Below are 15,689 nucleotides of genomic sequence, written 5' to 3'. Positions count from 1 at the left end.
GCCATGACTGCTATCCGAGCTCTGTCGTGGTGTGCTTTCTCTGCCATGGCTTATAGCGCTGCCCTCCATCGTGAAGTTCACCGCTCCCTTTGGGCTTTCCTCATATATGTCCGTGGTCGACAACCGTTCGAGGCCGATTGGGTCCCTTTGCCGTCAGCTGAGATCCTGCGGTTACCCCTGGCGCCCCTGGCGAGGCTGGCGATGGTACGTAGGCGTCCAGCTTCTTGTACCGGCCAAAAAGAACGATGAGTGCTTGGCAAGCTGGTAAATCAAGGTCGTCTCGTCTGTCAGAGGGACCTTCGGAGGAGGTGGTTGTATCTTAGTGCTCCCTTAGTGCCCGCCGGCTCGGCGAGAGGAATTAAGCTTAAATTTGGACCCTGGAACATCTCGAAAACTTCTTGACCGGGCACGACACGCTACAATCGCTACAATCATTACAATCATGGCGAAGAACAAGCGGCCTCGGGAGGAGCCGGCAGATCAGGAGATTGATGGGAATGACGTGCACCCAGCGCGCCAGAAACGGCTCAAGCGCACCAAGGACGATGCAGAACTGGCCACCATCTACGAGGAACTTTCAAACGAAGTCCAGGAAGTACGGAACAGAGCAGCCGCCAGGCTACTCAAATCAATCACCAAGGACTCGAATGCTTTAGATGAGCGGCTTGATGCAGCTGAGAAACGGCTTATACGAGGTCTCTGCTCTGGTCGCCGAGCTGCGAGATTAGGCTTCTCTGTCACGCTCGCGGAAGTCTTTCGGCTCAGGTTGCGGCATACTGCAGAAGCCGCCGAAGGCATATCGCTCTCCTCGACACTCTCAAACATTGCCAAGTTCACTCAGGCCGAGGGTAACGTCGGTGGCCAGGAGAGGAGAGATCATCTGCTGGGTCGCCGCTTCGCATACCAAGCAGTGCTGCAGAGCGACGTTGCCCTGGAGGAGAACCTGAAGGCACCTCAGTGGAGTGCTTTGCTGAACGCCATCTTTGACTTCGCGAACGAGAAAGCATGGCTGCGAAGGGAGGTCGGGAGCATGCTTCACGATTACCTTTCGAGCCCAAGCGGATCGAAATTGTCACCTGCCTCTGTGTCCATGTTGATGGAAACAGCTGGTCGCAAGAAGCTTCTGAGGACGCCGGAAGGGGTCGGGCTATGGCTCGTAGTCCGACAGCAATTCCCTGCCGCCGAAACGCCCTCGAAGATTTGGCACCGTAACGATCCCCTCTCCAGCAAAGAGCACCAAAATCTTGCGAAGATCATGCTGGAACACTCTGCTGATGATGAACCTACGCACAAGCGGCCTGGATCACGCCAATCGATTCCTTCTTTCGCCTGGACGATGGTTCTGCAGCAGCTGAGTGACAAGCGTAATGCATCTCGGGTTCAGCAGTTTTGGGAATACTTCGTCTCGATGGTTTTCTCAGCGTCTTCTTCCACAGAGCGGAAAGCACTCGGTCTACAGATCTTCTCACTGGCCGTCTCAGACGTGTCTGCCGCGAAGCTATCGGCTGTCTTCGACACTAGGGTCTTACGATGCGTTCTGGATCAACGCGCAAAAGCTGATAATCACCTGTTCGAAGCGGCGAAGCTTTCGCTGGATGCTATGGTCGCCCGTGCGAAGCAAGAGCCGACTTGCGCTGGCGTTCTCGTTTCTGAGATCATCGACAAAGCAGCAATCAATTTCGACCAACTCAGCAAGACGAAGACCGTCGAGTCAATCGTTGCCTTTGCCGATAATATCTCTCTGAAGGCATTGATCGAGAAGACACGAAAAACATGCTTGAGCAGTGTACGACGCGAAGAATCCGAAGTCGACTTCCAGCTTCGAGGCTATGCAGACTTGCTTCTCACAATGGTCCGCACGCACAAGGATGCCGGAGCTGATTTGACCATGGGTACTCAAGAGATAAAACTCAAGGAGGATTGGACATGGCTTGAGGAGTTGCTCCGGTTCTTGTCCTTCTATGCTTTTCACGACAAGGATGTGGGACCGATCTTCCAGCCCAGACTAATGTCGATTCTCAGCCTTCTCATGCATGGTCCTCTTCAACAAGCACTGCAAGCGCCAGTCATTGTCGTGCAACCAATACGACTTGACGGAAATGCCTTGAACCAGTTGAAAGGCCCGGCCGCAGATGCGGTAGAGAAGGCGTGGAAATGCTTCGACAAGATGTACCGCTACGAGCCTGGCACCAGAAAAGTGCTGCAGCCAGGCAACGAAGCTTTTGCTTTACTCTTCGCCCTGTCTATCTTGCAATGCTTCAGACACGAGCCTGACGCAGCTGCCGCTCTCGAAGACTTGATCAACTGCTATCAGGTGAAAGATTCGACGACGAACGTCACCGCGATGATCATTGAGCTGCTACTGAGCTTCATCTCAAAGCCTTCAGCACTCTTCCGAAAGCTTGCGGAGCAGGTCTTCACTGTGTTTGCACCGGAGCTTACGGCAGACAGCCTACAGTCTCTTATTGACATTCTAGGTCAGAAAGAGAGCTTGAGTGGTCAGCAGGAGCTGTTTGACGCACACGGAGACGATGACGAGGATGGAGCGGATGGAGAGGAGGAGTCCGAATCTGGTGACCATGACTTCGAGGCAATCGATGTAGAGGACGCATCTGATGTCGAACTTGTCAACGGCGAAGAAGCTTCCGCCTCTGGCTCAAACAACGATGATGACAGCGAGGACGATGAGTCCGCATCGGACGCCGCAGATGGCGCCACCAACGGGGTCGAAGACGAAGAAGCTGCTTTCGACAGAAAGCTAGCCGAAGCACTTGGTACTGGCCGAGCAGAAGATGAAGACTCCGACGAAGATGGCTCTGACATGGACGACGAGCAGATGATGGCGCTGGAACCACATCTGACCACCATCTTCAAGGAGCGCCAGAAGAACACCAGCAAGAAGCAAGAGAAGAAAGATGCCAAAGAGAACATTGTCAACTTCAAGAATCGTGTTCTCGATCTCCTGGCCATCTTCGTGAAGACGCAGTACGCTGAAGTGCTGACGCTAGACCTTATCTTGCCTCTGACGAATCTTGTCCGCACGACGACCAACAAGCAGACGGCTGAGAAGGCTTTTGCGGTGCTGAAGCAGTACTTCGATGCTTGCAGCAAGAACAAGAAGCTGCCGCAGCCTGAGGATGATGATGCTGTCTTCATGGTTTTGGAGGCGGTTCATGACGAGATGAAGTTGGGTGGCTCGAAATTACATGCCAATGCTTGCAGTCGTTCGAGTCTCTTCTTGGCGAAGGTGCTGGTGGCAGAAGATCCGGGCCACTATGAGCGGGTGGCTTCGATGTATGCGAAGTTGATGTCGGAGTGGTGGCAAGATCCGACAAGCAAGGTGCAGCCGAGTGTGTTCACGGAGTGGACGAGCTGGTCGATCACGACGAGGAAGCGAGGTTGATGAATAAGAGACTGGTGGTGACAAGTGCTGTGATGGCCTTCAGGGTATATACATCCTGCTATGTGCTCAATCTTAGGCTCATAACGCCAACTTCAAGGAAACGCTAAATCCACATGAAACGATCAGACCACTTTCCAACACTGTCTTACGCAGTCGCCGCGGTCGGCGCATCAGCCGGCAGCTTCTCGATCTCAATCTTTGGCATGGCTGCGCCAGTACCGCCCAAATCGGTCGCCTTGGCTTTGGGGTTCTTGGTGTAGTAGTTCGTGATGGCGGACTTGATAGCGTCCTCCGCAAGCATCGAGCAGTGCACTGTGTCATCGATTAGCATCTACTCATCATATCAAATCTCTCTGTTGCAGGACTTACACTTGACCGGCGGCAGCGACAACTCCTTGGCAATCTCCGTATTCCTGATCCGCCCCGCCTGCTCCAATGTCATCCCCCTCACCAGTTCAGTCAAATACGAACTACTCGCAATCGCCGACCCGCACCCGAACGTCTTGAACTTGACGTCCGTGATGGTGTCGTTGTCCGGGTCGACCTTGATCTGCAGCTTCATCACGTCGCCACATGCCGGAGCGCCGACGAGCCCCGTGCCGACGTCGGCTTCGTTCTTGCCCATGCTGCCGACGTTGCGCGGGTTGTTGTAGTGGTCGAGGACTTTTTCGTGGTAGGCGCGGCGTTGCGGGAGGCCATGCTGGATGGTTGGTGTGGTTGCGCGGGCGAAGGAGGGGGCGGTGGTGCGGGAGGCGGTGGTGAGAGCGCGGGCGGCTTGGGTTGGGAGAGTGGCGGCGGCTCGTTTGAACATTGTGGCGGTTTTCTGGTGTCGTGTGGTGGGTATCGTTGATGGTTTGGGTTGTGGTTGATGGTAGTTGTGGGTGTGAGAGTGTTTCGTAGGAATCTGAAGTCTGATGAACATTCGAGCAAGCTATGACGCTGAAGGAGGGTCCGGACTTTCCTTTGTCCGTGGACATCATCACGTGCAGTACCTTGGCGATCTTATCACGTGCATTCGTAATCTGACTTCTCCTAGCGCGTCTCATGGCGCGTCTCAGAGCTCTGCAACACGTCGTCGGAGTAAACAATCCCAGCACAACATCAACCCACTCCATTCGCTACAACCAGGGCGCACAGACGGGTTGCGCAAGACAAGGTTAACCTTGATCTGCTCCACTAGCGACTGCGCCATTGTCGTCAATTTGCCTTGCGGCGGTTAGGACGGCGACTACGGATTCTTGCTTGTCCTTCTTGGGCGTGGGAGCGTGGGCTGCCGAGGGGCCAGATGCTCTCTCAGCTGTCTATCTGCGAGCAGGCGCTGAGGGTAAGCTGAGTGAAGGAGATGTACTGTAATCATGGGATTGGAGAGGGGTTGTTCGGGTTGTTTGTTGATGGCAGTCAGCAAAAGGAAAGAGAACTTGACTGTGGCTGTTCGAGCTGTCCCACGCCTCCTACTCGAAGCCCGGTTTGGAGGATTGCTAGCTGCTTGTTTGGTGCATTGCTCTGGGTCCAACCGTACGATATGACGTAGAAGCGGCTCTCATCGACGATGTGGTAGCAGCAGCCACGCGAGTCTTGACTCGAGTGCCGTTACTGAGACAGAGAAGGATTTGGGGCACGAGGATAAGCTGCCGCAGAAGCCTCACAGACCAGCTGTTGCGAAGGACAGTCCGAGGCTCCACCTTCTCCAGCGCCTACTCTGGCCAATAGAGGAGCGTAAAGTGAACTCTTGCTGTCTGCGGACAAGACCCCGAGGCTCTCCGGCAGTCGAAAAGGTAAGTGGGAGGTGGAGAGGACGGGATGGAGGCGCTGAGCAGGATTTGATTAGACTTTGATGACAACGGCGTGGGAGTGCTGAATCGGGGCAGTCCAGCACCCGTCCCACGATAAGGCTGAACGGGCGGTGGCGAGTGCTCGTGGGAGACGTGTTTGATGAGAAAAGGGCAAACCTATTGCTAGAAGAAGAACAGCTCCTTGTGCTCCTGTGTCAGGATAGTGGCACGAAAGCACGTGAGAAGGGCGGACCTTGCAGCGATCAGAAGCAATTCTCCGGCCAGGCCTCTCGTTGGTCGAGCAGCTTCGCACCGGTGCAAGCAAGGAATGTGCACTTGTTCTGAGCGCCGTCCGCAGTTGATGCTCCGCCAAATCGTCGATGCGCGATGCCCACATCCTGCTTCGACGGGAAGGGATCGTCATCGCGAGTTTCTACCGCTGCTGTTATTAACTGGTCAAACATTGGTTTGTCGAGGCGTGAGAAGGCGTGATTCGTCGCATTTGTCGCTGTAGAAGCGCGCAATTAGAAGTTGTGCCTTGTTCATCCGACTCTCGCTTGGCCCGTCTGGTCGGAGTGCAGTGCAGCGCGTCCTCCCGCCGTTGCACGCTCAGCAGCCAAAGCGGGGATTGCACCTTCCCGGGCAACGAAGCTAGAGGTATCCTGCCATACCACCAAACTCGTCCCTCTTCACCTGCTCTGCTCTCCTCCTTCCCTACTCCTTCTCTCCACCAGAAGGCAGTCGTCCTCCTGCCCTATCCCTCCCGCCGTGCGTCCTGGAGCTTGCCATCCCAACATCGCCCCTCGACAGTCGCTCGCTAGCCCCCAATCGAGACCACAGCGATGTCCAGCACCAGACAGTAGCACCAGCAACGCTCCTTGACGACACCCCCTCTTGGACTTGAACGGGCATATACCCCGGCATCACATCGCAGCAGGAGCCATTGGACCCGTGGTATCCTCAGCCAAGCCGTATCTAGCTCTCCAGGGTCATCGCCATTGTTTCACACACCACGACAGCACACAGCACCACCCAGGATATTCGAACACAAGGAGATCATAATTCTACAACATCTCGATATCGTACAACATGGAATACTCCTCCCCACTGGCTGCCATGCGGCCTCAGCCTCACGTCGGATGGGGTCATGGAAAAGACCTCCCGATCCCGCGGTCATCCTACCACGGCTTCCAGACCTACGGCCCCAACAGCTTCAACTTCAAGGACCTCAGCATGCAGCAGAGGCCGGCGAAGCAAGACTACTTCACCCTCAAGCCTGTGCGAGGCTCATCTCCCACCTCGAGCCTGACTGCGGATCTAGATGCGAACTTCCATATCGACAAAAGGTGATCCGCATTCCTCGCTTGGCAGATCCCGTGAACTGTGCTCACAATTGTTCTAGTCCGCAAGCACCCACACCTAGAAGATCGCTCTTCACGGCGGACCTGTTCAAGCCTCGAGATGACGCTGGTGAGTGGTGTCGTGTCGTGACTTGGGTGAAGGTGTTCGTACTGACGTACAGCAAGGACGACTGATGACTCCGCCGATCGAGGTGGACGAGGTAACCACTCCTGACATCCCTTCGTCCTCGCCTTGTCTCGACGCCATGGACATCTCGCCGCTGCCACACAAGGCGCCTCACTTTGTCGCTCAGGTGTCACTTCCTTCCCCAACGCCGGAACCCACGCCAGGGCTCGACGCTCTTATCTCACCAGATCTGCTTTCACCAAACGACCAGCCAATCCCACAGGCGTTTCCACAGGCGTTTCCGAGTGTGCCAGAACCCTTGTCATTCACTCAGATCTCAGAGTAAGTCTGCAATTCACCCGTCTCTTGCTACACCCGCTAATCATTCACCAGACGCAGACGTCCAGCCACGCGACCCTCGCTGTCCAAACAAAAAGCGTACTCTTCCAACTACGTGCCACAACAAATATCCACCACCGAGACGCAACTGCCACCTTTTCGCTTCGGTAATGTGGCCAACAATGGCCTATCATGCTCATCGACGCCCAGCCTGCTAGGGAGCTTCACGGAGTCGCCAGTCGACGATCTGAGGTCGGATTCTGCACAAAAGATGCCGCCTCCACCACCACGGAGACCCTCGCTCAGTTCCGTCGTCCGGAGTAATGGGTCGCCGTCGACCGGTCATGTCAGGAAGCCGTCGGGTGGGAGGCAGGCACCGGTGCGGCCGCCGAGGAAGTCGATAAGGAGGTCGTTGAGCATGTTTCAACATCCTGATGAAGTCATGAAAGAGGAGCAAGACATGTTCGAGCCACAGGCGTGCCTAGCGTCGGCCATGGATGTGGATCAGGAGCAGAAACAACATCAGCCCAAGCTGCCGTGCTTTGTTCCAGACGACGAGCCGGACAGCTTACCGCGCATTTCGCAATCCACCATGGTCGACGTCCTCAACGCCAAATACAGCAGCGAATACGAACGGATTGTGGTCGTCGACTGCCGGTTCGAGTATGAGTATAACGGTGGCCACATCGAGAACGCGGTCAACTTCAACGACAAACAGCAGCTCGCCCATGAACTCTTCTCGTCGCCCAGTCCAGCTTCCACGCTCCTCATCTTACACTGCGAGTACTCCGTCCACCGTGCACCACTCACAGCGAAGTTCATTCGCGCCCACGATCGGAGCGTCAACTTCGAGAACTATCCCAACCTGACCTATCCGGACATGTACATCCTGGACGGCGGGTACAGCAAATTCTTCGCCGAGCATCGATCGAAGTGCTTTCCGCAGAACTACGTCGAGATGAACGATCACCGCCACGAGCAAGCCTGCGAACGCGGCATGGCGAAGGTCAAGCAACGGCAGAAGCTGTTCCGACACCAGACGTTCGCCTTCGGCACCAGCCCGCACGACGAAATGGACGATTCTCCCACCGCCCCCCAAGGACGGACGATGGGGAGTAGGAGTCGTTCGACTTTCAACGTCGGCGATAATATCGCATCAGGCATTGGCGAGTCCTTTGCCAGGCGCATGGCGTCCTACTGATGCATCATCATCAGCATCTCGTATCTTGTTCTCGCACTGGCGCGGCGTCTTGGGAGAATGTCACCAAAGTGTCTCGCGTTCGGCATAGCAGGGACTATTGCGGCGTTTACAGCGTGCCATCTTCGCGGCATTTCACCGCCGGCCATCTACTTGCGTGGCGTTGGAACTGGCAGGAACATCAACAACCATCGGGATTCCCTTTTTCGTTCGAAGCATGTGTTTTTATGAGCCCGGCATGGCATTGAAACGTTTCCAGGATTTCCCTATCGAAGGATCGCGACAGCCCGCGACATCATCACCACCACCATTCGACTGCCTTTGAAGGCTCTACGCCTCGGGCACGATCGCAATACCACCATCATCATGAGCTCCATCGACGAGCCTTTCATCACGGCGCACCAGCCACGTTTCATCAATCACGATCACCCTTTTCGACACACACATGAGCACATCACCGACTATCTGAAGGACTACTATTCGTCGCCGCTTGACGCAAGCGAGCTGCTGCTGCATTACTCCTCTTCGGTACACTTTTTGTTTTGCGTAAGCAATTGGGCAGGAAGAATGTATGCAGGAAGAGACAAGGGAGCATCAGCAGTATGGCAGTGCCAGAGGGGACGGTGTACGTTAGTGGTAGTGTGTTGCCGTGTAATGTGTTCTACATCACCCCCTGTCCTTTCTTTGATTTATTCCGTTGTTTGTTTTTCCAGATGACATCGCCTGAGACTCCGCAGCAAAAGAAAGGTTGTAATATGGATGGTATCTATGATCGACCTCCGCAGATCTGCCTCGTGAAGCTTCCGCCAATGGCCGCATTGCAACACCGAGTCTACGTGAGCCTTATGCATGTTCCGAGACTGCTGATGCTCGATATGGGCTCTACAGACGCAGCCAGCAGAATACTGAAGTCATGATCCTTGCAAGGGCGAATCATCGCTCGTGTGCGATCCTCGATGCTTCTGGAAGATGTTGTTACACGGAGTGCTACTGCTGACTGCAAACATATGCAATACCGGCAGAGGTCGCAGAGGGCGGTGCAATTGCTGGATCTGGAGACACAGATAGTTCGTGACAAATGTCGCTCCGATGGGAGTTTGATGACTCCGGATGGATGGGAGGGAGGCTGCAGTAGTGTGTCGCGCAGGTAGGTCTTGAGCAAACAATGCGGACAATGCTGCGCGCCTGGCAGTCGCTTGTATCGACCACACCTGGACCACGAGAGAGTGATACAAGACCGCGCAAAGGAACAGGAGCAGCAGATAGGAAGTTTGACTCAGATCGCCGGACAGCGAGGCCCAGCGATGAGAAGGCGGAGCATCGCAGCACTGGTTTTGTGATATCGCCGGAGAAGCTAGAGCGTTTGCTGGTCACCTCGAGCACCGCGAGTATTCAGCGACTGGAGGTTGTGGATAATCGCAGTCGATCGATATCCCATATCGTCGAGACTCTACGAACCACCTTGAGGACAACGCAGCAGCTCGCACAAGTCGCTGTAACGATCAAGACGGCCAACTTCACTCTCGCAGAGCTGGCCAAACTCGCAGCGTCCTCACCACCTGGCGCCTGTGTCCGCAGCGTGGGCGTGGGCGTCTGGCACATCTCAGTCAACAACGGCCAGCACATCACACTCGTCCAACCTCAGCTACGGAAGGCCTGGAGAAGACTCAAACTGGATCCAACGATTGATCGGAACTCAGGACGGCTGCGATATGTGCGCAGAGTGGCAAGCTGAAGCCGGACGCCGTGAGCTTGACGGAGCTGTATCTTCAGCGGGCGATGTTGGCGCTTGCAGTAGGTGTCTCGAGCGGTGTGAAGAGCAATTGGCAGGAGATAGCGGGTGTGGAATTTGTAGCGCCGTATCTTTCGACGAGAGCTTTAAAGGCGATGCCGGTAGATGTTCGAGCTCTGCGACATGGGCGGGATGACCCTGGGTTCGAGGTGGTCATTAGGGTGTTACTGCAGGTTGTGCAGCCGTTGTGCTGACATCGATTGCCTTCTTTCCACAACAATATCCGGCATGCTTCGAAAACACTGCTGGTGAACAGGTCAAAGTATACTGGTAGAGTGTATATACGCATTGTACGGACATCAAATTACTCTATTCCGTGAAGGGCCAATCAGCCATAGTTGAACGCAGTCCTGCACAACGGACAAGTGCTCGCATTGCTCGTCTTGAACCACTTGAACAGACAGCTCGAATGGAACATATTCTTGCACGTCTGGCAGCGCTTTGTCGGGAGCTGCTTGTCGGCGCTGATGATAGAGTAACAGATTGCGCACTCAGTCTGGCCCTTCAGCGTGCCGGTGACGTTCTTGCGCCAGGCGGAGAGGCCGTCGGCGATGCTGCCGTTCTGCGAAGCAGTCAGTCTACGGTCTCAAACTATAGCAAGAAGGTGCTGGACTTACAGAGAACGTGATCACTCCTGAACAGTTCCGCAACCAGCTCTGCCATTTCTCCTCCTTCACGGCAACCCTGTTCACGCCTCGCACCTGCGCGGATGCAAGAGGATAAGCATCCGGCAGAATGACCTTCATCGCCATGGTCTGCTCATCAACCAGATAGCTAGCATTGATCTCCTTGCTGCGCATTCCAACCTTCACAGTCATGTTCTCGTACTCTGGTTCCTCCTTCACGCTCTTCTCGGACCACTCCGCGACCTCCTCGAGCGAGGCGGTGATGATGAGAGGGCTGATGTGTTTGGCTGTCCAGCTTTCGACTGCGAGAGAAGTCTGTCTTGAGCGGATGTCGAGGTAGTAGCTCTTGACAAGCGTCGGCATGTGCATGAGTGCGAGGTAGAAGAGGTGGGAGAGCAGCCATTGTACGTCCTTCTCCGGACTCGGTTCTGTGTCAGCAACGTAGTGCTGGACGTCGAACTTCGATGCATCCACCGGCTTGCCGCGGCTGTGGCCTAAGAAGTCGAACGTGAAGCTCAGTAGATCCGGCAGGTAAGTCCCGTCTTTCAGCTGCTCAATATAGTCGGTCTTGACTCTGTAGCTGGAGCCGTTGAAGTGGTCAAAGAGCAATCGCCAGCTGAACAGGTAGCCTTGCAGTGGCAGCGGCATGGTTCGGTCAAAGGAGGCGTCAACCAGCGAATCTAGGGTTGGCGCCTCGAGGATCAAAGACAGAAGCTCATCCGGCAGGTGTGCGGTTTTGTTGTTCAGCGCAGCATCAAACGAGATCTGCTCTTGAGCGGCCGGTATCTGCGGATGGAGAAGGTCGAAAGCACCGTGCTGAATGGCCCGTGACGGAGCATACATCAGCGGGAACAGGTCGCCAAGGTCTTCAAAGGGAGTTGAAGGCAACGCCGCGAGCTGGCGGGCAAGGAGCTCGTTCGTGACCATGAGCGGCTGGTGCATCTCGTCGTTGGCATCGCCGGCAGACCTGAGAACGTTGATCAGGCCATCGCGGATGTTCTCACGCCTGTCCTTCAAAGCGTCTGCGAGGTCGTCATTCGGCTCGTCTGACTTCGCAAGTTTGTTGAGTGTTGCTAGGAGCTTGAGGGACGAATGCTGCAAGAGGATGCTGTGCTCTTGAACCTCACCCGTGGTTGCTTCATCCGTGACCGAGCTCCAGTAGTTGCACACGAACTCCAGTGATTGCTCCCAATGCTCACCGTACATGTCAGCCATGCCCGGAAGCAACTCGACCAGCGCTCTGCAAACTTCGGCTTTGGAACGTGTGGTGATGTCCAGTTCGAGCCATGGAATGAGCTTCTTGACGAGGAAGATCAGTCGCTGCTTCGCTATGCTGGAGACCGCATCTTCCTGGGTCCGGAGGATGGTATTCAAAGTCACGAGCTTCTCTAGGCCGGCTTGCTCGTTGCTTGCAGCATCCAAGTCCATCAGATCGGCAACAAGCTCATTGCAGAACCTGGTCAATGTCTGGGTGCCGGACAGAGGAAGCTGAAGGCCCACAATACCAGAGAGCAGAGGCAATGTCCGTTTGGAAGACCGTTGACTTCTCAAGTGCTGTTCCGCTTCAACTGAGCTCTTGCTCGAGGAGCCGTGCACTTCGAAGAGGTTCTCTCGGACCTTTGCGGAAGACAGAGCGGTGTAGTAGGCCAACGGAGACTGGTCGCTATGATCCTTAGCTATGGCGTCGAAAGCTGCGAGGAACGAAGAGCTTTCCTGCCCTTCTGCGCTTTCGACCGGAGCAGTTAGAGACTTGAAGTATTTTTCGAACATCTGATTGCAGCTTCCAACAAAGTCGAGCAATGTAAGTTCCGAGTCTGATGAGCCAGAGTACTTTATCAAGCCATTTGCTCCAGCGATGCTCAGATTGTCCTCGGCCACCTGTACGGTCAAGTGCATACATGCCAGCACGTCCTGTTTATGACTGCCCAGCTTGTCCACGAGATGAAACTCCTGGGAGAGCATGCTGATGAACATTGCGATTCTCAAAGCTTGAGAGAAGCCATCGGAATCGTAAGCCGGCCGCGTCGAGCTGACGCCAGCTTCAGGCTGGACCAGATGTACTGCGCCTCCAAGCGGACTCAAGATGGCCAGTGAAGGTCTCGGTGGCTGTATGATATCACACAAAGCTGCCTTCCAGGTGTCAAGATTTGGAAGCAGGTCTGCCACATTCTCGATATTGCCTTGAGGGCCGAGCATGCGGCGTGTCAGATCAAGAACAGCATCGATGGTCAAAGATGCGTCTGACACTCGCTCGAGGTTCTGTATGATAATGCCGAACTTCGCCTGAGGAGCGGAATCCACCATGGCTGAAGAGAGCCGGGAGGCCAGACTTGTTGCTCGTTCGGCAATGGTGTCATCCGGCGACTGTTCGAGTCGTAAAAGACTCGGTAGCAAGTTGTCTCCGGTCTCGCCCGAGCGCGAGATGAGGCCTTTGATAGCATTCTCATCGGCCTTGGAAAGCTTATCCAGCGTTGACAAGCTGGTTTCACTCTTGTCAGCGATGCTCAGCGACGACACCAATGTTGAGAGTACAGAGTCCATGGTCTCGGACTGTAGCGCTTTGACTTGCATCAGATCTGCTAAGAGCGCGGTGCCGGCATCAGACTGTGCGAGCTCCTGGTTGTTCTTGACAAAGTCCTGGAATTGGCTCATGTCCTTAGCAGCGGGGATTACTTCGGTCGGCGCAGATAGAACAAAGATCGAGCGCAAAGCACCAATTCTCGTCTCCATCGGCTCGCTGCTCTGGATTAAGCTGTTGAGGAGCTTCTCAAAAATGGGCGGGAACTGCGAATCGGACGAAGCAGCGTACAATGCCTGGATCAAGTGTCTTTGAGATGGTCCGAAGATGAATCCTGGCAAGTCGTCCTCAGCGAACTCGAAATAGGACTTCCTAAACGCCTCGTCAGAAAGTAAATGAGCCGCACACTGGCGAAGTAGTTGCTCGACAATCGCCGCTGATCCATAAGGCTTTCCGTTGCGAGATCGCATCAAGCCTATGCTCTCGTCCAGAACCTTTATGCTGGTAGTAACGAAGGTTGTTTCCATATGCTTAGGCAGCTCGTTCGGGTAAGCCCACAGCTCTCGCTGCAGGTCAGCCCAACGCTCGCCTGATGTAGCCACTTGCGTCTGCGACTTTTCGAACTCCTTAGACTGCTCTGGTTGCGAGAGCCCGGCAAGCTCGATCAGCTCATCGCCCAATCGTGGCCACTCTTGTTGAAGGACTGAAGACAGTTCCTTGACATCCGCAGCTTTGGCAACGATTGAAGCAGGCTTGGGTCCTGCGATGCTGTACCCTGCTGTCTCTGAGGATGGGAAAAGGAACTGCTTGATGACTGGCAGAAGGTGCTCGCGGAGCAAGTCCTCAGTGCTATTGGGTGGTCCCTTTGATGCGATAATACCGACCAGCGTGAAGTAGGTGGGCCACGCCTCGGACGCATTGAATCGTTCCTCTCGGCGTACGATACCGCTGCGAGCTGCTTCCAGTAGGTCTTTCGAGTCTTCCGTCGAGCTCGGAAAGACTTCACGTGGTATGGCACCAAATAGCGCGTTTAGTGCTCTCCAGTACTCAGCAGGCGAAGATTGAGCGCCCTGTTTCAGAAAGTAGCGCAATCGCGACATGGCCGGCTTCTTCCCGGTGTATGCTTCGGCCCAGATCTTAGGGAATGCAGCAGTCATAACATTCAACGTGTGCAGATAGTCGACAGCTGATCCGGAATGGTCTGTGTGGAGTGCCTTGTACAGAAAAGCTGTACTGATGGATTCCAAGCTGTTGCGAACGAAATGTGGCTCCTGCTGGATAACGACCCGGACCACTCTGTACACGGCACGTCTGACAGCAGGGTCTGAATGGCTTGCGAACGCCCATATCTGCGTGTTGCCAAAGATCTCCTCGTACACATCATGTTCCTTCTGGCGCTCTTCTAATTGCAGCTCAGCCATCAGGCTTCCTATGACCGACAGGCTAGTCGCAACAACCCTTGCGTAGGTAGCATTTGCATCGTCGGCGCCCACCGTACGCTCATCGCTAAGCGTGCCAACTGTTTCCTTCAGCGTCGCATCACGACAATACTCAAGGATCGATCTTTGGAAAGCTTTCCATACGCCTTGCACCTTCTCCGTTGTCGGGAAGACCAACGTCAAGGCTTCACTCGCGGCTCTCGCCACTGTCCGATCGTTATCGAACGTGCCAGCGAGCCATGGACCCGCTATTCGTGGCATGTGCTTGACAGTACGCTTGCCGGCCTTTGAACATATCAATCCGTTCAGAGAGTGAGAGAGTTGCCGTACACGCCGAGTATTGTCGATCGACAAGCGCGGAAAGAGTTTGGCCTTGGGCATCGTCAGTCTCGAGCAAGGTCCACAACCAAAAAGCCTAGTATCATACCCATAAATCCAGGGAAGTGTCTGGTATCAAGGCATCCGCAGGACTAACGGAGGATTGTAGGTCTTCCAGAGCCTTCGCCTTCGTTGTCCCATCTCGCTTCGAGAGGTTCTTGAAAGCAACAACCACATTCGGGTCATCGATCGTTGAGTAGTCGGGGGGCTCCTGGACATATGACAGTGCTGAAGACTGTCCCGACCCGAAGCCTGCTGTCCCGAAGCCTCCAAATGTACCACCTGCTCGCCCGCTGCTGGCCTGAGATTTGAATTGTCGTTTGCTCATTCTGAGAGATTTCTGGCGTGTGAATCGCTTGAGCCTGTCATGGGAGGCACATCAGACCAGGGGAGAATATTATGAGAGTCTTGAAGTGCTAAAATCGAGCCAGTCGAGTGAAAAGAAAGCGCCTCAAGTTGAATGCAGTTTCCGCCTCTTCAGAATTTCATGTTCTTCGATGACCGCAGCTTGCCCCAGATGATTTAAGGGTTGACGCTAGCGCTGCGGTTGGACTAGCTCATCGTGGCAACTCATATGACAGAGACCTCACCTCTTCAATTAAGGCAGCCAGCAAATCTTGATACTATCAACCGGCGAGACCCTCAGCAAGCGACAGCAAAAGGGCTGCACCTGAGGTCGCGGCGGCGGTGGAGGCGGTGAGGGGCTCGGGCGGAAGACATTACTGAAGAACGACCAACTTGAACGACTCGTGGAAAC

The 15,689-nt window shown here is 54.8% G+C and overlaps 5 protein-coding genes across 5 annotated transcripts; 3 read left to right on the top strand and 2 right to left on the bottom strand.

The window, feature by feature from the left end:
• Positions 1-3: 3 nt before the first annotated feature.
• Positions 4-3,403, top strand: POL5 (DNA-directed DNA polymerase; the record flags this gene model as incomplete). The annotated part of the gene is made up of 2 exons (XM_064803607.1): positions 4-204; positions 335-3,403. 2 exons carry the CDS (start codon positions 4-6, stop codon positions 3,401-3,403), a joined length of 3,270 nt encoding a protein of 1,089 aa, XP_064658522.1.
• A 145-nt stretch (positions 3,404-3,548) lies between these two features.
• ISU1 (iron-binding protein) lies at positions 3,549-4,214 on the bottom strand (the record flags this gene model as incomplete). The annotated part of the gene is made up of 2 exons (XM_064803606.1): positions 3,549-3,715; positions 3,773-4,214. The coding sequence occupies 2 exons, from the start codon at positions 4,212-4,214 to the stop codon at positions 3,549-3,551; spliced, it is 609 nt and encodes a 202-aa protein (XP_064658521.1).
• A 2,050-nt stretch (positions 4,215-6,264) lies between these two features.
• MIH1 (m-phase inducer phosphatase) lies at positions 6,265-8,182 on the top strand (the record flags this gene model as incomplete). The annotated part of the gene is made up of 4 exons (XM_064803605.1): positions 6,265-6,521; positions 6,578-6,645; positions 6,702-6,984; positions 7,036-8,182. The coding sequence occupies 4 exons, from the start codon at positions 6,265-6,267 to the stop codon at positions 8,180-8,182; spliced, it is 1,755 nt and encodes a 584-aa protein (XP_064658520.1).
• Positions 8,183-9,344: 1,162 nt separating this feature from the next.
• On the top strand, positions 9,345-9,914 carry LTR77_006362 (uncharacterized protein; the record flags this gene model as incomplete). Its single annotated transcript, XM_064803604.1, has 1 exon — positions 9,345-9,914. The coding sequence occupies one exon, from the start codon at positions 9,345-9,347 to the stop codon at positions 9,912-9,914; it is 570 nt and encodes a 189-aa protein (XP_064658519.1).
• A 385-nt stretch (positions 9,915-10,299) lies between these two features.
• Positions 10,300-15,260, bottom strand: LTR77_006361 (uncharacterized protein; the record flags this gene model as incomplete). Its single annotated transcript, XM_064803603.1, has 3 exons — positions 10,300-10,533; positions 10,589-14,926; positions 14,982-15,260. The coding sequence occupies 3 exons, from the start codon at positions 15,258-15,260 to the stop codon at positions 10,300-10,302; spliced, it is 4,851 nt and encodes a 1,616-aa protein (XP_064658518.1).
• Positions 15,261-15,689: the final 429 nt, after the last annotated feature.

This window comes from Saxophila tyrrhenica (assembly GCF_035928015.1).
Source record: "Saxophila tyrrhenica strain CCFEE 5935 chromosome Unknown scaffold_9, whole genome shotgun sequence".
Lineage (NCBI taxonomy): Eukaryota > Fungi > Ascomycota > Dothideomycetes > Mycosphaerellales > Extremaceae > Saxophila > Saxophila tyrrhenica.
This window is presented reverse-complemented; position numbering and strand designations above follow the sequence as displayed.